This window comes from Bufo gargarizans, chromosome 7 (genome assembly GCF_014858855.1).
Source record: "Bufo gargarizans isolate SCDJY-AF-19 chromosome 7, ASM1485885v1, whole genome shotgun sequence".
NCBI classification, from domain to species: Eukaryota; Metazoa; Chordata; class Amphibia; order Anura; family Bufonidae; genus Bufo; species Bufo gargarizans.
This window is the reverse complement of record NC_058086.1, coordinates 193,135,179-193,157,820: the sequence shown is the minus strand read 5'-3', so window position 1 is coordinate 193,157,820 and position 22,642 is coordinate 193,135,179. Positions and strand designations below refer to the sequence as shown.

Below are 22,642 nucleotides of genomic sequence, written 5' to 3'. Positions count from 1 at the left end.
ATGAACGATTCCTTTGAGAGCAGTCATATGTTGATTTTTGCAAGGTAACTCCACCAAAAATAAAAAACGGGTAATGTTTGGAAAGAGACTCCTCCGGATATCATTGAGCAAGTTGATAATATGAACCAGTTACTGTTATTTTAAAGGGCTTTCTGGGCAGTTAGTTGTATTCAAAATAAATTGGTCAAAAAGGGTTAAAAATAATTTAAAGGGGTTGTCTCACTACAGCAAATGGTATTTATCACGTAGAGAAAGTCAATAAAAGGCACTTACTAATGTATTGTGATTGTCCATATTGCCTCCTTTGCTGGCTAGATTCATTTTTCCATCACATTATACACTGCTTGCTTCCATGGTTTACGACCGCCCTGCAGTCCAGTAGCGGTGGACGTGCTTGCACACTATAGAAAAAAGCCCCGGCCTATGTGCGCTCCTATGGTCCCGGTCACCAGAGTGGTCAGCGTTTTTTTGCATAGTGCGCAAGCACGACCACCACTGCTGGATCGCAGGGTGGTCGTAACCATAGAAACTAGCAGTGTATAATGCGATGGAAAAATTAATCTAGCCAGCAGAGGAGGCAATATGGACAATCACAATACATTATTAAGTGTCACGGATGGTATTGCAGAGAACTAGAAGACACAAATAAAGATCTGACTGACTTGATCCCAAACTAAGGAACATAAGGGTGAGCCCTATAAAAGCCCTAGAGCTCTCCCTGACTGCTCAGCCCATGCAAAGATCTTTATGATAGATAATTGCATGCCGTCGTACCTAGACTGTGTGACACCTGAAAACCCTATAATAGTGAGGGGACACGACCACCGGCTCCCTTCACTTAATACGGAGGGAGTAAGGGTCACCTAGGATCAAACCAACAGAAAAACACAAATAAAGTTACAGACTTATCTGAGGAACCAGCAGTTGCAGCATCTAGCAGTGAGCACAAGCCAGGAAGTTGTATAAACCGCAAAGTGATGCAGTATGGGAGGGGATATAAAGGGATGCAATCAGTGCAACTAGATGACAGCTGAGAGAGGGAAACGAGATGACAAAACGAAACCAAAACAAAAGAACCTCAAGCAAGAGGTACTGAAGAACGTCTGTCAGAGCTTCTCAGAGATCTGGCGGTGACATTAAGTGCCTTATATTCACTTTCTCTACATGATAAATGCCATTTGCTGAAGTGAGACAACCCCTTTAAAAAAAGCTTGTTGATAATCCGCCATTACTCCAATCCCCACCGCATTCCACTTCTTGTCCTGCCTCTGATTAGCAAAGACGGAGAATTGTTGGAGTTGGGTAGAGCTTCTTTGTTATTTTTAACCCTTTCTGACCTGTTTTTCTTTTTCATTTGCTATATTTAACACTGTGTCTTTTAATGGTGTTCATACTGTTTATTAATATGCAGAACATGGTTGTTCTCTTGCGCCACGGGCCCGTACCCTTTTCAATATGGCTCTGTAGAGATATGGCGCCAGAAGCCAGGATCGGTGAGAAATCACATGGTATTTGGCCCTGAAGCCTGAGAACGTATAGTTGTTCCCCTCCCTGGTTGTCCAGGTCAGTTTATAGTTTGGTCGGGTTCATGAGGTCCACACACTATTCCATTTTTAATAGTAATATCATCGGTGAATGAGAGCCCGCTATGAATAGGAATTAATTTCTGCTCCTCCTATGTTATAACCGTGGTTGCCTCTTGCTTTGCAGTGTGGAGGACAGATTAATGGAGGGGACATAGCCGTCTTTGCCTCTAGAGCCGGGCACGGCATTTGTTGGCATCCGCAGTGTTTCGTATGCACGATATGCAATGAACTGCTGGTTGACCTTATATACTTCTATCAAGATGGGAAGATCTACTGCGGCAGACATCATGCTGAGTGCTTGAAACCCCGATGTGCAGCTTGTGATGAGGTGAGTGGAGATCAGCGCAGTCTCTATCCGTATCTTTACACCACTTTGCCCGTGTTTGCCGATCCTCTCTTTGGAGTGGTCAAGCACTGGGGCCTCTATACTCAACCTGTGATTTCACTTCCGTTGCTCACATGGCCTTTATACCCCTTTCCAGTGAATGAGATTGAGCTGCAATACCAAGCACAAGCACTATGCAACATATTTTTAAAGTTTTTAAAGTACTCCGTATTGCCCATGGAAATCGGTGCCTATTTTAGGTGTCCCCCTTATCTATTACCTTCTTATGACCTAACAGGGCTCGTAAAAAGAAGATGACCCGAGTGAAAAACCTCCTAGAAGAGATCACCGTCTACAAGCCATTGTGATATCCTCTCATTGTTATGTTGTGAAAGGAACACACCCTGTTCAACTAGTGTAGGACCTCAGGGGTGGAGCATATATTCTGTTTATGCTCCGCCCCTGCACTAGCTATATAATGCATTCGTTTAACCTAGAGTGTTCCTTTAAAAAACTTGTCAGTTTCATCCATTAATGGATTTCCTGAACATCTAGCAAAAAATAAAAAATAGCAAAATAGAACTTTTAAAGCACTTGGTAGAAGAGGCCGGCACTAGGACTTTCATGTATCGAAGATTTAGAGAATTTTGTGTCGTTTGCACTTTGAGTGCTGGTCAGGAATATTCTTCCACATTTCATGTCGTTGGTGAAAAAAATACTCCTGTTTCACAAAATTCTCCATTATTGAAAGGTTTTGCTATACCCTGCAGCAGGTCGCACACTACATCAGTATTGATCTGTGGTGTGTTATGGTGTATAAATGCCCACGGGTCGCAGTCTACACAGCTGTACTGGGAAATTCTTCACTTGATATATGTGCTGGTGAGATGGTGAGAAATAGCCGCTGTCTTTTCTCACCTCAGAATGTTACAGCTCGCCCCCGAATCTGTCCCTCGATAGGATAAAGCAGGATTAAGCAGAGCCCCGGGGACATGTGCTGAGGACTTTTTTTGTGTATTGAGGTTTGTGGTTTCTCCCTAAAGTGAAATGTGTCAGTGGAATGAAAAATAAAGTGATGTTTTGATGAGAGCTGTAAATTCTAGCATGACTGCTGATTGTGTGGGGAGATATAAGGAATTAATAAATAAAAAAATCCATAATAAGTATAATAATAGTAATAGTTACAATAATAGTAATAATGATTGTGGAAGTGTAATTTCACAGTTTTCAGACACAGAGCTCCCTGCATAGACATAGCATTAAATTATAAATTCAGGCTACCTGCAGCCGCCACTAGAGGGAGCTTTGGAGCTTACTGCATGCAGTTTATACATTGAACTCAATAATGTAACAGTATGCGGTAAACACCCTAGCTCTATCTACAGCCAGAATGTTATCTTTTTACTTTATGTCTATGCAGTGTATTTGGGGTCCTGTAACAAAAACAATGGAGCTCCAACCACTATAAAGCTAAAGGTGCATCCTTAATTATGTGTTTCTGACTATTATCTTATCGGTTTGTTGATGCTGATTGCTGGTCTTCTGTTAGATTATTTTTGCAGACGAATGTACAGAAGCGGAGGGAAGACACTGGCATATGAAACACTTTTGCTGCTTTGAATGTGAAACAGTGCTTGGTGGTCAGAGATACATCATGAAAGAAGGACGTCCGTACTGCTGTAACTGCTTCGAGTCCTTATATGCCGAGTATTGTGACACCTGTGCACAGCATATAGGTAAGAGTCATCATGGACTTGCGTGTTCTCTATATATCAGGTTTTTCTATTTTTACATATACTCATAGGCTGGTGATACAAAATTAAAGATGGTATTCAAGAAACAATCACGTCCTGCCCCATATGAAAGTGCACAGCAAGAAAAAAAAGAATCATCAAGTACTTACCTAGATAGTCCACCTATAGGTGGCAGTGAATAGAGTTTTCTTTCTTTCTTCTGGAGAAGAGCTTTAAAGCCTGTGGATGACACATTAAGGGAGAATTTGGGCTCAAGGTGCACCAAGAAACTTCTTTGTACCAGGCAAAGGGAGTGACTTAGGGGTCAAGGTGGTGATTTAACTGGAAGGGAATGTGTAAAAACGAGTCAGCCAGAGAGCCCCATTAGTAGTGTCAGCCAGAGAGCCCTCATTAATAGTGTCAGCCAGAGAGCCCCCACTAGTAGTGTCAGCCAGAGAGCACTCATTAATGGTGTCAGCCAGAGAGCCCTCATTAATAGTGTCAGCCAGAGAGCCCTCACTAATAGTGTGAGCCAGAGAGCCCTCATTAATAGTGTCAGCCAGAGAGCTCCCACTAGTAGTGTCAGCCAGAGAGCCCTCATTAATAGTGTCAGCCAGAGAGCTCCCACTAGTAGTGTCAGCCAGAGAGCCCTCACTAATAGTGTCAGCCAGAGAGCCCTCACTAATAGTGTCAGCCAGAGAGCCCTCACTAATAGTGTCAGCCAGAGAGCCCTCATTAATAGCTTCAGCCAGAGAGCCCCCACTAGTAGTGTCAGCAAAAGAGCCCTCATTAATAGTGTCAGCCATAGAGCCCCCACTAGTAGTGTCAGCCAGAGAGCCCCCACTAGTAGTGTCAGCCAGAGAGCCCCCACTAGTAGTGTCAGCCAGAGAGCCCCCACTAGTAGTGTCAGCCAGAGAGCCCCCACTAGTAGTGTCAGCCAGAGAGCCCCCACTAGTAGTGTCAGCCAGAGAGCCCCCACTAGTAGTGTCAGCCAGAGAGCCCCCACTAGTAGTGTCAGCCAGAGAGCCCCCACTAGTAGTGTCAGCCAGAGAGCCCCCACTAGTAGTGTCAGCCAGAGAGCCCCCACTAGTAGTGTCAGCCAGAGAGCCCCCACTAGTAGTGTCAGCCAGAGAGCCCCCACTAGTAGTGTCAGCCAGAGAGCCCCCACTAGTAGTGTCAGGCAGAGAGCCCCCACTAGTAGTGTCAGGCAGAGAGCCCCCACTAGTAGTGTCAGCCAGAGAGCCCCCACTAGTAGTGTCAGCCAGAGAGCCCCCACTAGTAGTGTCAGCCAGAGAGCCCCCACTAGTAGTGTCAGCCAGAGAGCCCCCACTAGTAGTGTCAGCCAGAGAGCCCCCACTAGTAGTGTCAGCCAGAGAGCCCCCACTAGTAGTGTCAGCCAGAGAGCCCCCACTAGTAGTGTCAGCCAGAGAGCCCCCACTAGTAGTGTCAGGCACAGAGCCCCCACTAGTAGTGTCAGCCAGAGAGCCCCCACTAGTAGTGTCAGCCAGAGAGCCCCCACTAGTAGTGTCAGCCAGAGAGCCCCCACTAGTAGTGTCAGCCAGAGAGCCCCCACTAGTAGTGTCAGCCAGAGAGCCCCCACTAGTAGTGTCAGCCACAGAACCCCAACTAATAGTGCTAGGCAGAAAGTGGCCACTAATAATGCAAGCCAGAGAAAACCCACTAATAGTGCCAGCAAGAGAGCCCCACTAATAGTGTCAGCAAGAGACCCCCCACTAACAGTGTCAGAAAGAGACCCCCCACTAACAGTGTCAGAAAGAGACCCCCCATTAATAGCGCCAGCTAAAGAGGCCCCATTAACAGTGCCAGCCATAAAACCCCAACTAATAGTGCCAGCTAGAAAGCCCCCCACTATCAGTACCAGCCAGGGAGCTCTCACTAGTAGTGCCAGCCAAAGAGTCACCATTAATAATGCCAGCCACAGAGCCCCCTAATAGTGTCAGCCAGAATGCCTCCAATATCACCAGCTAGAGTGTCCATTAGTATCACTAGAGTGCCCCCTATAATATCACCAGCTATGATGCTCCCATCAGTAATGCCAACCAACAAGTGTACACTTAGAAAGCCGCACCCTTAACTTTCTTCTATATAAACAGGCTCTCACAAGTCACTTCCTCTCCCACCGCTCTTCTCCATCAGCAGACTTGGTTTCTCTGATAGGAGTCTGGGAGATCTTGCCTTCTTCAGGAAAATCCCGGCCAAATTGGGAGTGTTAACAAGTATGCCCGTGTGTATCTCCCCAGTAGTCTTTCCAGTACCATCTGTATCTCCCCAGTAGTCTTTCCAGTACCGTCATGTCGTTTCTGCAGCTAAAAGGAGAAGCAATTCCCATGTAAAAGATCTGCAAAAATTTAACTAATCTAGATTTAGAAGATCAAGAGACTGTTTTAACAACTTGCAAGGAGACAGACATTAAGACATCCTTTAAAATAACCATGTATGAAGATAGCCATAATTCCTATATTCCACTCTGGGCTGTGGTCACATGACCGTGTCCATGCAGCTCTTTCTTATTTCCTGTGATGTTATGTCCATGGGCGGGGCAGTGATAGGGCAGTGTCTATAACTAGCTGGCTGGGAGGAGCTATAAACTAGTTGGGGGTTGTTAGGTGCGGTGCTGGAGCTGCGGCAGCGGAAGGAGAAGTGCATCATGGGTTTAGTGGGATACAGGAACAGGAAGTGCTACACACAGCATGGAAACAAACCAGAGGGATTGGTTTATATGGTGAAAACGGGTTAGTACAGTCCCAGCTGAACAATAAGAACCACGGGGAAGATGTAACTAAGCAGGATCATTTTTCTAGACACTAAAATGACTTAAATGATAGAAAACCCACTTTACATTCTTATTTCTGTAACCTGGAGAGGAATGAGGACCATTGTCTCCAGCACCCAGACAGGTCATTTGGGTATAATGATCCTCCACGAGTATCTCCCATTACAAGCGGCCGGAAAGTAGTGCATAATGCATGAGAGGAATACATTGTCCTGTGCTGTATGCCACAAGTACCTATTATAGAGGGGTCACCGCTAAACCTGTGCTTATGACATCGGCTGAGTGGACGCCTACGCTCAAATATTATTCATATGTCTCCTTTCTGCTGTTTCAGTGGGTAATAGGGCTCAGTGATTATGGCAACAAAAAATCTTGATTATTTAAAGTTTCTAGACGATTATCGATTATGCTGCAATACTACACTGTATGCTGAGACACCAGTGCAATACTACACTGTATGCTGAGACACCAGTGCAATACTACACTGTATGCTGAGACACCAGTGCAGTACTACACTGTATGCTGAGACACCAGTGCAGTACTACACTGTATGCTGAGACACCAGTGCAATACTACACTGTATGCTGAGACACCAGTGCAATACTACACTGTATGCTGAGACACCAGTGCAATACTACACTGTATGCTGAGACACCAGTGTAATACTATACTGTATGCTGCTACACTAGTGCAATACTACACTGTATGCTGAGACACCAGTGTAATACTATACTGTATGCTGCTACACTAGTGCAATACTACACTGTATGCTGAGACACCAGTGCAATGCTACACTGTATGCTGAGACACCAGTGCAATGCTACACTGTATGCTGCTACACCAGTACAATACTACACTGTATGCTGTGACACCAGTACAATACTACACTGTATGCTGTGACACCAGTGCAATACTACACTGTATGCTGCGACACCAGTGCAATACTACACTGTATGCAATACTACACTGTATGCTGCGACACCAGTACAATAATACACTTTTATGCTGCTACACCAGTGCAATACTACTCTGTATGCAATACTACACTGTATGCTGCGACACCAGTGCAATACTACACTGTATGCTGCGACACCAGTGCAATACTACACTTTTATGCTGCTACACCAGTGCAATACTACACTGTATGCTGCAACACCAGTGCAATACTACACTGTATGCTGCGACACCAGTGCAATGCTACACTGTATGCTGCGACACCAGTGCAATACTACACTTTTATGCTGCTACACCAGTGCAATACTACACTGTATGCTGCGACACCAGTGCAATACTACACTTTTATGCTGCTACACCAGTGCAATACTACACTGTATGCTGCAACACCAGTGCAATACTACACTCTATGCTGCCACACCAGTGCAATACTACACTCTATGCTGCTACACCAGTACAATACTACACTATATGCTGTGACACCAGTGCAATACTACACTGTATGCTGCGACACCAGTGCAATACTACACTGTATGCTGCAACACCAGTGCAATACTACACTGTATGCTGCCACATCAGTGCAATACTACACTGTATGCTGCAAGCAAACAAAGAAAGGTATGGCAGCCCAACATTTCACGTACAAACAATAAAACTGAAAAAAAAGGATCATTCTAATTTAAAGTGGTATTATACCTACTATAAATGAAAAAAAAAAAATAGAAGCTCTTTGTGCACATTTTTTATCAAACGTGTGTTGGGCCCATCTACCAGGCATCAAGGTGGCTTCTGCAGATGGGTCCCTAACACTAGCATGCTGCGACACCAGTGCAATACTACACTGTATGCTGTTACCAGTGCAATACTACACTGTATTCTGCTACACCAGTACCATAATATCCTGTATGCTGCTACATCAGTACAACACACTACAGACTTGTACCCCATGCTACACCAGTACAATAATGCACTAAGGGGGTCATTTATTAAGGGCGTGTTTTAGATGCCGGTGTTAACAAACGAAGTGTGAACGAATTTCATAAGCGGAAATTCCCTCATCTCTACTTCAGTTTCTCTGCTAGATATATTTCAAGATGGCAGCTCAGGAGGCATGTCCATAAGGGGCATGTCCATTCTCAGTGGGCGTGTTCTGTCTGCTGCAGTTCTGGGGGCAGTTGAATGACGGAACTAAGCATGTGTGTCCACCTCAGTGAGGTGGACAGAGAAATTGTACAAAGTGGCGCTATACAGGCATCATCTCAGGCGTCATCTGAAATTTTAGGACTTGCTCTTGAATGCTGGTTAAATTACAGCTTGAAAGCATGAGAATGCTGCTGCCTTATGGTTTTGCGCCCTAGAAAACATCAGAATTTTAGGTCCAAATCGCTAGGAAATTGTGTCTTTTTTGACAGATCCTGAAAGACATATAAACTTGTTGGTTCTGCGGAGTCAAAGAGCATCTGCCGGCAGATTGTACCCCTGAAACTGGCTGACCTGTTCTTGGCAGCTGAAGGCATCTGTGTTGGTCCCATGTTCATAGGTGCCTGCATTGCTGAGAAAAATAAAGTTTTAATATATGCAAATGAGCCTCTAGGAGCAACGGGGGCGTTGCTGTTACACCTAGAGGCTCTGCTCTCTCTGCAACTGCCGAGCCCTCTGCTCTTTGATTGACAGGACTAGGCAGTGAAAACGTCATCAGGAGTCAAAGTACAGAGGGAGCTGCAGTTTCAGAGAGAGCAGAACCTCTAGGTGTAATGGTAACGCCCCCGTTGCTCCTAGAGGCTCATTTTCATATATTATAACATCATTTTTCTCAGTAATGTGGGCACATATGAACATGGGACCAACACAGATGCCTTCAGCTGTCAAGCGCACATGTAACAGGTCAGCCGGTGTCATAGGTACAAATCTGCTGACAGATATATTCATGAACCAGGTAGCTCAGGATGAACACTACTGCAATTTACACCTTCCAAATACAGTAATAGCGCAGTGCTTGGCACTTGGGAGAATAATGTCCCTTACGGCTTTTCAATAGGACTCACCCCAAGTGCCTGTTAATGTGGGAGGTCTTTGGAAAAAAAATTTTTTAAAAAGGAGATATTTAACATACGGTATATTTTAATTTAATATATATCATATTAAAAAAACAACTGTAAAATGTATATTATCTCCTCGCAGTGATCGTCCGGTCGCATGCGTTATAAGATAGGATCAGCGCACAGAGTCCCAGTGATATAATGGTATAAAACGTCCCAGCGGCTAATGGTAACTGGGAAGGTGCCCTAGTAAATGTGCTGCATTAACTCCCCGGTTGTCAGGAGGGCTCGTCATATTACAGCCGAAACCCCTCATGAGATCCAGTGACACATGGCGGGGGAGGGTCGGCGATAATGGCGACGCATGGCCACTTGTGTCAGCAGTTACTATATCTCACCATTAGTACTGACAGCATTTCACAGTTACCTTGTTGCCAAGGGGGGAATTATTTTGTTGGACTGAATACATTAGCTCTCCGCGGATCCTGGCTTCTATAAATACAGCGTGATGTGCTTGTTGCTATGGTAGCAATGCACGGAGATATAGGAAATCTCGGATATGTCGGAGCTGCGTTGCACAGGTCCCTAATCTTTGGCCTCGTTTTTTATTTTTATTTTTTCCTTTTTTTTTTATTCTTAACAGATTTTCCCTTTCACAGCCGCCGGGCTCCGAAATAAGTGCATCATCCGGACGGGTGGGTTTAACGCATTTTGGAGCCTCTGATATGTTGTGTCAATGTGTACATGTCAGGGTCCGACACCCCAGCCAGTACTAGATCTATTTCCCCATGGACATGGATGTCACGTTAAAGGGGTATTTTCATCTCGGACATTGATGGCTTATGGCTAGGATAGGCGATCAATGTCAGATAGATGCGGGTCCCATCTCCAGAACGGGAGGCACCTCTATGGGAGTTCCGAAAATAGCCAAGCGCTGGCTCAGCTATTTCTGCCGGTGCGCTCTCCATTCACTATTATGGGACTTCCGAAAAAATGGCAGAGTGCACCCGCTCAGCTATTTTCAGAACTCCCATAGTGATGAATGGAGAGCACGTTGCACATACACTGAGAGGTGGGACCTGCACTTATCTGAAATTGATGGGAATACCCCTTTAATATTAATCTGCATAGAAGGCAAATAAATTAGAGCTTGTGAGATATTAGAAATCATGGCTGCTTTCTTCCAGAAACAGCGCCACATCTGTCCAAAGTCCGTGACTGATATTGCAGCTCGGTTCCGCACACAGGGATGTAGCTGAGCTGCAATGACAGACACAGTCCATTCTGGAAGAAAATAATTTCTTACAATCTCATTTAGGAGAGTAACTTTTGCATATTTTAAAGGGTTGTCTGAGTTAAAATAAAAATTTTAAAATGGCAAGGATGGGGTTAAAATGATTTTAATTTTTTTTTTATACTTACCAGGTTCAACACCCCAGCGCCGCTACTCTGGTCCTCCCAGCTGCATTTTGTTTTCACTGGCTGCAGAGGTGGTGTACATGTCTACGGCATGTGACGATCACTCACCTCAGCGGTCTGATGCTGTTTACTGCTGAGGACAGTGATTGGCTGCAGAGGTGGTGTACATGTCTACGGCATGTGACAATCACTCACCTCAGCTGTCTGATACCGTTTACCACTGAGGACAGTGATTGGCTGCAGAGGTGGTGTACATGTCTACGGCATGTGACGATCACTCACCTCAGCGGTCTGATGCTGTTTACTGCTGAGGACAGTGATTGGCTGCAGAGGTGGTGTACATGTCTACGGCATGTGACAATCACTCGCCTCAGCGATCTGATGCTGTTTACCGCTGAGGACAGTGATTGGCTGCAGTGGTGGTGTACATGTCTATGGCATGTGACAATGACTCGCCTCAGCGATCTGATGCTGTTTACTGCCGAGGACAGTGATTGGCTGCAGAGGTGGTGTACATGTCTACGGCATGTGACAATCACTGGCCTAAGGGGTCTGTTACCGTTTACCGCGGAGGACAGTGATTGGCTGCAGGAGTCACATGCGGTTTACAGGCACGTCACTGCTGCAGTCAAGAGGATGCGACTACAGGGGCGTGGAGGATTGGAGCAGTGGTGCTGGAGTGGAGGGGATTTGAACCGGTATAACTTGCTTTATTAAATTAGACCCATCCCTGTCATTTAGAATTTTTTGTAAAGGGGTATTCACATCTGGCATATCGATTTGGAAAGAAGGCAGCACATATGCGGCATCCTCTTCGTTTACTCATATGGGACTTTGGAAAGTCAGCTATTTTAGGAAGTCCCATAGCTGTAAGTGGGGAAGGCTGTGCTCTCTATTCATGGCGGCGCCCAGTTTTTGAGAGAGGAACAGTTCCCAGAGGTGGGAGCCGCTCCTATCTGACAATTATGGCCTATCCTATTGACATGCCATAAGTATCTAGTAGGGAATATCCCTTTAACACTTAATTCTCTTTAAGTCATACTCTGTTTTTAACGGCATTGCCCCCAGTACAAAAAAAAAGGGAGTGTCGGGAGGCCCACATGCACGGTCAGCTGGTCAGCCGATCCTGTTGAAAGAGACGGGTCTGAACGACACCCAGAAACATGCATGCCGCTAAATTCCTTAGGACCAACCTAGAGTGGCAGTGCATCCTCTTTATAGCCGATAAGAGTTCCTTGGTCACGTCGCAGTCCTCTAGACCAGGAGGTTCAGCTTTCGGAAATGGAACCATCTTGATGGTAAGAAATAGCACTCGAGCCGTATAAACCCTGTAATCTCAGGGAGCCACGGAATGGTTCAGGTTATCAAGTACAGATTTACCAGTCAGTGTTCGGCTTCCTGCGGCATCAGATGTTCTTATCGTTCTTCTTCTTACTCCTCCGCGCCTTAACGCTTAAAATAAGCTCATGAGCAGATCACTCGCAGCTCCGATCCCCGGGATCTGATAAACTGCCTGGCAGATCAGTCTAGGGATTAACACCAGGAAGGGTCGTGTATTTTTGTGTGTGCTAATAGTAATAACAGCAGCCCGCTGTGACACTCATCCACGTCCCTACGGAGAAGAAACGGGAGGGTAAATACTAGAATTTGCTAAATTCAGTCTATCAGCCTACTGAACGCTGATGATTTTAACAATAGATTTTCTTTTTGTGTGTGTGTTTTAACTAAATGAAATAAAGATAAGATTTTAGTATCAGTTAGAGATCCCTAAAGGGATTTTTGGTCCTACAGACCGCAGTAAATTACAAACAATATCCCGAGGGTCTCTAAAAGGGACTTCGTTTATTTTTCTGCAGAATATATACAGATACAATTATCATCTCTTTAGATTTAGAAGAACAGCTTATTGGGCCAAAAATAAAAAAAATAACCCCTCAATGTTTAGTTTTCTTGGTCCCAGTTCGGGGATATAATTCAGTTCTCGAATTCAATTCAGTCGGTAGATATTCATATTTAAGCTGGACATATATGCTAGATTTTCATCGGGACCGCCTGACAGTCATATGTGTGGAAGTCTCCGGTCTTGAGCGAATCGATTTATACAAACTGAACTGAGTTTGGAGATCTTGAGCACCGAGGAGCTGCCCTCTTCTGCTTGATTGACAGGACCAGACATCTCACGCCTGCACCGCTGCTCCAAGTAGCTGTACAAGCACCGAGGCTCTGCTTCTGCTGCTACCTGATCAGCAGTGGTGCATGCGCCGCTACTCTGAAGTGTAGAGGGCGCCCATCCCCTATCCGTCAAGAACTCTGTTGGACGAATGAATCGATGCGTACAAATCCGTTTTTATCATCTCTACTCCCTCCCCTACCCCAATGTAAGGATAAGAATTGGGCTTTTAGATTTCCACATTACAATCCATTTATTTTCAAAAAGATAAGCTGGTGCCAGAGCAGGCAGTGGTTAATCTCCCGAACACACGAGCCATGCATGTATGTCAATAGAAAGGTTATGGGTAGCGGTAAAGTTGCTGGGTCAAAAAAATTCTTAAAAACATATAGTCAAAAATTGTTGAGTAACCAAAGCCTTAAAGGGTTATACCCATTTCAGACATTAGTGGCATATCGATAGGATGTGCCACCATCTCATATAGCTGTGAGTCCCATCTCTGGGACCTGCTCTTATCTTTGGAACGGGGCCCCCAAAGCAAAGGAGAGCACATGCATGCATGCCGTGATCTCAATTCACTTCCATGGAAGTTCTGAAGATAGCTGAGTGAGCGCATTTGGCTATTTTCGTTACTCCCATAGCTTGGGAAGGTGGTCGGGCTTTCCTTTACTTTGGGGGTCCCGTTCTAGAAATAGGAGCTGGGTCCCTCACCTGTCTGACATTGGTGGCATATCCTATCGATATGCCCCCAATATTCTGAAATGACATTAAGGCCCTTGATCAATCTGGTCAACCACTTTTTGGAAGCACATACTGTCTTTTTTGTCTTACAGATATATATTTTTTCATCAGTAAAGCTGCTCTGGTGTATGTACTGTATGGTGAGCGTTGATCAGGATAAACCTTCTCGTGATGGTCATAGACATGTTCCAGTGGAAGGCACGGTTCACGCAAGACTGAATGGTGCCGTTTTTGAAACTGATAATGAGCCCTTGATGAAAACCATATTGCGCTATTTATCAACGAAATTGTCCATGACCTGCTCAATATGTATATCCGAGCACTTGAAAAACGACCCATCATGTAGGAGTGATTACGCACCTACGCGGTCACCTACGTCAGATTTTGTATACTTGTTTTGGTCCAAGGAGGCAGTACGGACAGATCAGGTTTTTTGGATAAATACACAGGATAAATAGGGATCATTTGGCCCACCCAGCTTGATTTCTCTCTACTCCATGCAAGTCCTATAAAAGTCTTTGATCTTGGGCCTCCCTTTCTAAACAGTAATTGCTCACATTTCTAAGTGTCACCTCCAGTCATTTTCACAGCATGGTCTATTGTTGACTTTTCCTTTGAAAAACACTTTCCCATCTGTGTTTTTTGGAAGTATCTTTTACATCCTGCCCTTGCTTTTCTTTATTAGTGAGAAAACAGTGTCGGACATTTTATCTCTAGGGCATATGGCTGCCATTTGTAAGGGGAAGGGGGCGAGAGAAAAAGAAGTTTTGCAGGATTGTGTAATGTTTCAAGACGTTGAGTGACTGTCAATTTCCTATTAGATTCAATTGATTCCATGGGACCCGGCTAAAGTATTTTAACCCAGTGCACCTGGAGTATAGATTCTGTCCCAAATTCTTCCGTTGTTCTTTTATCCTATTGTATACATAAGTCAAACAGAAGACATGATCATTATCTCATCTTAAGTAAGCAAAGGTCATTTTACGCCAGTGCTGAGACGTGTTCCTTATCCCCGTTTCCTGTCTGCATTACCTCCTTTGTAATTGGGGTCCTTTTACAAAAATTGTCACTTCGGCTTAAATTGATTAAATGGTGCAGAAAGGTCTTTGCCATGTGCCATAGTCATAGAAATATTATGTAACATATAAGCAATATGTCAGGCATGAGACCACCTCTTACAAATATTTAACTTTTTCCAAAAATAAAAAAATAAGTGTAATTTCAACAAAAAGAAATCACATGCAAGTTACTGTGACTCTGGACTCTGCTGAATGAGCCAAAACAGAGCACTACTCTGTAGGAGCGGTTCCGTGTCTGGTCAACTGGAGCCATTCTTGTATGACATAAGCGACCATTCATCTTCTTTTGGTGCAGGACTAATGCCTGGGTGGCCAGGAATGTTGGGAGCAGGACCTGGGGTGATCAATTGAGTGTCATGGTGGATATATTTTGATGGAGAATGTCTATTTTTTACATAAAAAATACAGAAATTGTAAGAGACCAACCATGTCTTTCTAGTTCGGGACAGCTCCTATAAACATGAGAATAAAATACCCACTGAAAGGCTTAAAGAGCCTCTGTCAGCATGATCAACCCTATTAAACCAGGCAGGTAGGTATTGATCATGCTGAGTAAACCAATATATTTGTTCCCCCTCTAGGGTTAAGAAGTGCAGACATATATTAATTTTTATATTTATGTAAATTAGGTATTTGGAGCACAGGTGGCTGACAATAGCGCTAGGAGCACCTCTAGCGCAGTATCCCCTGTGCTCTCTGTACTCCCTCTCTACCTCAAGTGGCAGGGCTGGACATCTTGTTCAGCCCTGTGTTCTCGCGGCAGCGCCAAGGCTCAGTGACCCGGCAATTGTGCAGTGGATCTGATGAACTTGGAAAGCAGCGCTCATCAGATCCACTGTGCAGGCGCCTAGTCTCTGAGCTGACTTGGCCCTTTAGTAGTGGATCTTCTGCTGCCTCCCTAGCTCAGGAAGCAACATCAGATTCACTGCGTACGTTCTGAGTCACTAAAATTCAGTGCTGCTGCAAGAACATAGGGCTAGACTTCTCTTCCAGCCCTGTCACTCAAAGAGGAGAGGGCAATACAGAGAACACAGGGGGGTTTGCACTAGCAGTGCTCCTAGCGCTATGGCCAGCCCCCTAGTGCTCCAAATACCTAATTTACATAAATATAATAATTAATATATATCCACACTTATTAACCCCTAGAGAGGAAACAAATATATCATTTTTCTCAACATGATCAACCATACCAGGCAATATGCCTGGTTTAATAGGATTGATCATGATGACAGAGGCTCTTTAAGTTGCTTAATCAACGTTGCCCATAATTAGGAACAGACATAGGAATCCTTGATGGCACAAGATTTCTTTGAGCTGTATTCTGATTTAGTCAAATAATTCGGGGAAATAAAATGTCTATGAGTAGAGAACTTGGAAAAAGATGATAATTTGGGGTATATTGAGATAGAGTGGTCAATTTAAAGTAGATCTATCACTTTTGATGATCACCACCAGTGTTATGTAAAGCAACGTTTCGAGCAGTCATGAACCTTTCTCCAGATCTGGTTCAAATGGTAATGGGTATGTGGACATGTTAAGTTGCCTCTACTTTCAATTGATGTGTATGAAGACCTTCAGCAGAAGAGTAAGGAATGTGCACCTGCTCAAAGTAGAAGTATTGTTGTCCACCCTGTGGTGTGGATAAGAAGTGTTGATATATGGTCTTCCTTATTGTTCATGTACTGGTACACATAGCATACATTTATGTTTGCCAGTGCTGTCCTAATGTCACCAGTGATGGTCATCTATATTTTTATGATCTCCTGCTATCAAGCAATGTATGTAAACCATAAGATTTTTAAGCCATTCTCTTTATTAATCCTTATTTTTGTGTCACAGGTATTGACCAGGGGCAAATGACCTATGATGGCCAACATTGGCATGCAACAGAGAACTGTTTTTGTTGCGCCCACTGCAAAAAATCACTTTTGGGACGTCCTTTTTTGCCAAAGCAAGGGCAGATATTCTGCTCAAGAGCATGCAGTGTGGGTGAAGATCCTAACGGCTCTGATTCTTCAGATTCTGCCTTCCAAAATGCCAGAGCAAAGGAATCAAGACGTAGCGCAAAGATTGGCAAGAACAAAGCCAAGCTCGAAGACAGCAACATGAATCCATTACACGTAGCTTCTAATAGACTTTCCACCGACGTCGATCCTCTCTCTTTGCAGATGGATTTGCTTAGTGTATCAAGTCAAAACCCAAGTCTGAACCGGGACCAGCTATGGAGAAGCAGAGATGAACTTTACCACTATAATAACAAGATGGAGAGAAGCCAATCTCAAAGTCCTCTCCAGCTCCTCAGTCAGTGTAACATAAGGACTTCTTACAGTCCTGGACAGGGGGCAGGAGCTCAGCCAGACATGTGGGCTAAGCATTTCAGTAACCAAAAACGAAGCTTGTCAATGATGAGTCACAGCGAGAGCTTCTCTCAGGAAGGCAAAGAGTACTACCAAGGTAGACTAAGACAGCAGGAGAGCTTTAGTGATGCCAGTAGTCACAGTTTTAATGAGGCAAGGTCAAGTCTGAGAGTTCCAGAAGGCAAAAACATGAATTCACAGCAGTGTCGAACAAGACATCCAATCAATGCACTTAAATTCACAGAAGGGTTAACCCCAACAGAACAAACCCCTAGAGGTTCCATGGAGTCTCTTGCTCTGTCCAATGCAACAGGTAAGAATGCAATGTTGTAAATCAATGGTAAAAAGAAATACAATATTAGTAACTTCTTAGCACACTTTATATTTGGCTTTTTATGGTGTTTATTATCAGGTTTTGTGTTTTTTTTTCTTCCATACATTGCATTTGTAACCTGCATTTTTTCCTGACTTTTTCATGTCATATAGAGAAGGCTATGGAAAAAACTGTAGAAAAGGAAGCGACATACCCAAGCATCAAAACTCCAGAAAAATTACCCATTGTTTGTAGTGCATTTTATATAAGCACCGTTGGCTTTTTCCAAGCATCTGGATGCAAAATTTGCCAAATGTATACCTTCTTCCCAGTATTTTTTTTTTTACTGGATATCTCTGTATGGAAGGGCATAGAGTACATAGATTTATACCAGCCCAATGGAGGCCAAGTGTGAGAATGGGCGTCTATGGGTATGTGTGATGTAGTGTAGGGGTCGGGAGCTATCCTGGCACATAAGGCCTGCTTCACACTGGCGTTAATGGTTCCGGCAGGCTGTTCTTGCAGGGGATCCGTAACCACCTGAAGGAAGTCTGTCCAGCCCCATTCACTGTAATGGGGAGCGGCGGAGATCCGGCCGCAGCACGGCAAAAATGCCGAGAGGTGGTCGGACAAAAAACGCTGCATGCAGACACTGCAAAACATGGTATGAAACCACTCTAAACTGTGCATATTCATAATTATGGGATACTTTCTTTCACTTATCTCTATTAAATTACAGGTGCCAAATATATAGATAGCTGAAATTATTTAAGTGGCAAGCAGTCTCATTGATTTTTGCTTCCTTCTGTCACCGGCACCAATTTGCATGATGCCTATTTCAATGATGGTGCTGTGAATTTTTCAAAACCATTCTTTGTGCCTTCAAATATCACGCATGAAGGCAGCTGACATGGTGAAGGGTAATTCTTTAATGGCGCCTGGGCTGGATTGTTCTTGAAGAGGACCTGTCACTTCTCCTGACATGTCTGTTTTAGTAAATACTTGTGTTTCTTATGAAACAACAATTCCGGAGCACCCTGATGGACCCTGTGTTTTTTTCTGCCTTCATTCTTCTGTATTTTCCTAAATCTTTTTGTTGTGTTGTTCCTCTGTTAATTCCTCCTCAATATTTATGAATAAATTGACAACTGGGTGTTACCATTCCCCTTGTCAAAAGAGTATGGGGGTCATTTATTAAGACTGGCGTTTTAGACGCCGGTCTTAACAACCCTTGTGCTGGCGCAGGATACGCCGAAGTTATGTGCCAGCTTCCTTCCTAGCGTAGATTTAGAAAATGTTATATGCCTAAAACAAATGTAGAAAATGATAAATGAGATGGGCCTGGTGGGCCGATGCCTCAGGAGCCCCCCAAGCCCTCCTCACTGCCACTGGCCGGGTACATAGCGATTATATGCTCTCAGCATTAATTAAGGCTAGGAGCATCTAGTATTTATGTACAGTACATGGCCGGCAGAAGCAGATCCCTCCTGAATTCAACTCTATTGCCATCTTCAGGATGGTGATAGAGTTGAATGTTGTGCCGGGGGCAGCAATATTTTGTGCTGTACTGTGTATTTGGTTCTGCTGAGGCGGTATTTTGTGCTGTATATTGGCCCTGCCTTCTGTCCGACTCTCCCCTAGACAGATAATGTCGGGTAAGGGCTCTTTCACACCTGCGTTCTTGTCTTCCGGCATAGAGTTCCGTCGTCGGGGCTCTATGCCGGTAGAATCCTGATCAGGATTATCCTAATGCATTCTGAATGGAGTGAAATCCGTTCAGGATGCATCAGGATGTCTTCAGTTCCGGAACGGAACGTTTTTTGGCCGGAGAAAATACCGCAGCATTCTGCGCTTTTTGCTCCGGCCAAAAATCCTGAAGACTTGCCGCCAGGCCGGATCCGGAATGAATGCCCATTGAAAGGCATTGATCCGGATCCGGCCTTAAGCTAAACGTCGTTTCGGCGCATTGCCGGATCCGACGTTTAGCTTTTTTAGAGTGGTTACCATGGCTGCCAGGACTCTAAAGTCCTGGCAGCCATGGTAAAGGGGAGCGGGGGAGCAGTATACTTACCGTCCGTGCGGCTCCCGGGTCGCTCCAGAGTGACGTCAGGGCGCCCCAAGCGCATGGATCACGTGATCGCATGGCACGTCATCCATGCGCATGGGGCGCTCTGACGTCACTCTGGAGCGCCCCAGGAGCCGCGCGGACTGTAAGTATACCGCTCCCCCGCTCCCCGCTCCTACTATGGCAACCAGGACTTTAATAGCGTCCTGGCTGCCATAGTAACACTGAAAGCATTTTGAAGACGGATCCGTCTTCAAATGCTTTCAGTACACTTGCGTTTTTACGGATCCGGCGTGTAATTCCGGCAAGTGGAGTACACGCCGGATCCGGACAACGCAAGTGTGAAAGAGGCCTTAGAAAAGGGTCAGGGACTTAGAATTTCATTGCCTGATCCTTTTGTTCTCCGTACTCATATCACATACAGGTTTGGAAAAACCGAGCATGTATGTGGGAGTCGGGAGAGATAGCTGTCTTCTTCGCCCGGCAGCTTTTGAAGGTGTATTGGCACCTTTACAATAGGTCGTTTTTGATCATTGCCCAGAATAAACAGGGCGGCGATCAGCAAACAACAACAAGCATTTTTTATGTGGCCACATTTGTCTGCAACAACTCCACGCATTAAAGAGGTTATGCGAGAATAGAGGGGGCTTGACTTCACCACGACATGTCATTAGATTAACGTCCCTGTATACAGGCATTTTTCTGCCCATAACGAGGGCCCATCAATGATATGCAGGTTGTTCACTGATCGTTATCTTTTCACTTTCCAATGATTGTGAGCGTACAAGCAACCATTAAAGGGGTTGTGCAACACACACACTTGGCTGGACCTGTAAAAGTAAGCTTACTTACTTGCTTCCTGGTACTGGTTCCTTCTCCTCAGTGCCTGGTATGCTCCGCTGGGCTCCCTCGCTGAAAACATCTGGTTTGATGCCTCCTGCAGCCAATCACTCACCATAGCTCTTACGTGATGGCAAATAGTCACATGACGAAAGGGGATCCAGTCACCACTGCGGCCAGTGATTGGCTGCAGGCGACGTCATGCTGATAAGGGAGGGAGCCCAGCATAGCATGTCCAAAGGAGAAGAAGTGGGGAGCCAGCCGCGGGATGCAGGTAAGTAAGCTTCCCTTTACAGGTCCGGCCAAGTGTTGCTTGTTCAGTCCTCTCACAATCATTGGAAAGTGAAAGGATAATGAACGCTGAACGACTTGCATATCGTTGATGGGCCCTCATTATGGGCAGAAAATACCTGTATAAAGGCACATTAATCCAAAGACAACATGTTCTAGTGAGTCCAAGAATCCAAATTTTCAGTAGGACAATGAAGTATCCTGACCAGGGCTTGCCTCTTGTATGAAAAGGGATCCTTTGGGCATATTTGTGCTTCAACTTGTTTGACCCATTGTCCTGGTGTGACTTGGCCGTAAATAACTTCACAGGGGATAACAACGCCATGGGGAAGAAATGTCTGAGGAAAGCACCGTACATCTGTTACAGACAAGAGGTGTAAGGTCACTTCTCTAAGAGACGTGCCAAGTATATCTCAGATCCTCCAAGTATTTATTTTACCTCCTTTCATTTTTAGTATTGAGTCATCGGCAAAGAAGTTAAAATCACAAAGAAAAAATAATCACTCTTCATGTACATATAAAACAATGAAATCTAAGATGGCTTAATAAAGCAATTAGTAATATCAAGTTCACGTGTGCTCCTGTGAGTTATTGGAAGAGGAATATAATTAGAAAGGATCATTTTTACTTGGACCATAAAGTTTTATCAGAAAGTATGGACTTAATTTAGTTCTATATTTAAAGGTGTTGTCTGAGGGGGGATTGTTTAAAAAGGACTCAAAGTGGGATAAAAATGAGTGATAATAACCTCAACACTACCACAGCACTCCCAATTTAACAGCAGTGACCCTTCTTAGCCAGTGATTGGCTGAGCAGGCATCAACGTGGACATCGATATGAACAAAAACGTTTGATGACCACATGCACTGGTAGGACGAGAAGGCTGGAAGTTTTGACATTGGGGCCAATAAGTACCTGGTTTTGCATCTTTTGATTTCTCCACAATGGAGACCTGTCACCTTCTGCTGGTGGCCTCTGATGAACTAGCTAGTGGAAGGTCTCCAGGCCGTACAATTGCATTGCTAAAGAGTGGCTGGGAATGAGGGTCTCCATCAACTTCCATGAGCAAGGTTGGGTTGATAACTTCAATTTGGGTTGCACTTTCGGTAGATTTGATAGGAGAACCATTTTTTATGATGTGGAACCAGCACTGTCCATGAATATTTCTCTGGATTTCAGAGGCTCCAGCTTCAATAGACAGAGCTATTTTAACACATTAAGTTACAGTCGTTTCTCACTTGGATTATGGCTTCAAAGTGGTTGCATGTATTTTTCATTACCTGGGTGATTTTGTTAGTGCGGATATCAACTGGTGAGGCATTCGTTATTCATCATGTCTGAAGCGAGCCAGATCCTATTATTTCTAAACTGTATTTTGGGTAGCAGCTGCTGTACTCATTATTATCAGTAATAAGGGATTTTCTAGTGCAAGGATATTCATGACATCGTGGCATTCTGATTTTCAGGTTCGCAAAAATGTTTTCATTGATTTATTCTTTTCAAAATCAGCTATGACGTCCATAGTGTTACAATCCAGGCTTCACTGACATGAGATTTATAGACAATCTGGCAACTAATGGAAGACAAGTTATTTTAAAGGTTTAATAATTACTATGTGGTAATAATTTAATTCATCTGTTCTTTAGTAATGAAGGCCACATTGAAGACGTTTTGAGACGTCTATAAAGTTGTCAAAAACTTCCTAGAGATCTGAAAGGCAAAAACATTCCCAGAATGTTAAGACTTTAACGGCCTTAGACCTTGTGATTTTCTTGTTTTCCCCTCAGAAGTCAATGGAAATGTTGATTTGCTGTCAAACAGTCAGACAGCCCTACATTTATGCATTCAGTCGGATACAGAAGTCATACTGTAAGTCAATCCTAGGAATAGTCAGGGTCAGCTCAACATTGGAGGACGACCCTGGGCAAATCATTGG

General features: G+C 44.3%; 1 protein-coding gene across 4 annotated transcripts in view; it reads left to right on the top strand.

The window, feature by feature from the left end:
• PRICKLE2 (prickle planar cell polarity protein 2) overlaps window positions 1–22,642 on the top strand; it is a 249,893-nt gene that overhangs the window by 214,466 nt on the left and 12,785 nt on the right. For all 4 annotated transcript variants that reach the window (XM_044300892.1, XM_044300890.1, XM_044300891.1 and 1 more), the window contains 3 exons: window positions 1,711–1,914; window positions 3,461–3,647; window positions 16,680–17,510. In XM_044300892.1, the coding sequence (XP_044156827.1) occupies window positions 1,711–1,914; window positions 3,461–3,647; window positions 16,680–17,510 (1,222 nt within the window). The remainder of the gene's footprint in view (window positions 1–1,710; window positions 1,915–3,460; window positions 3,648–16,679; window positions 17,511–22,642) is intronic.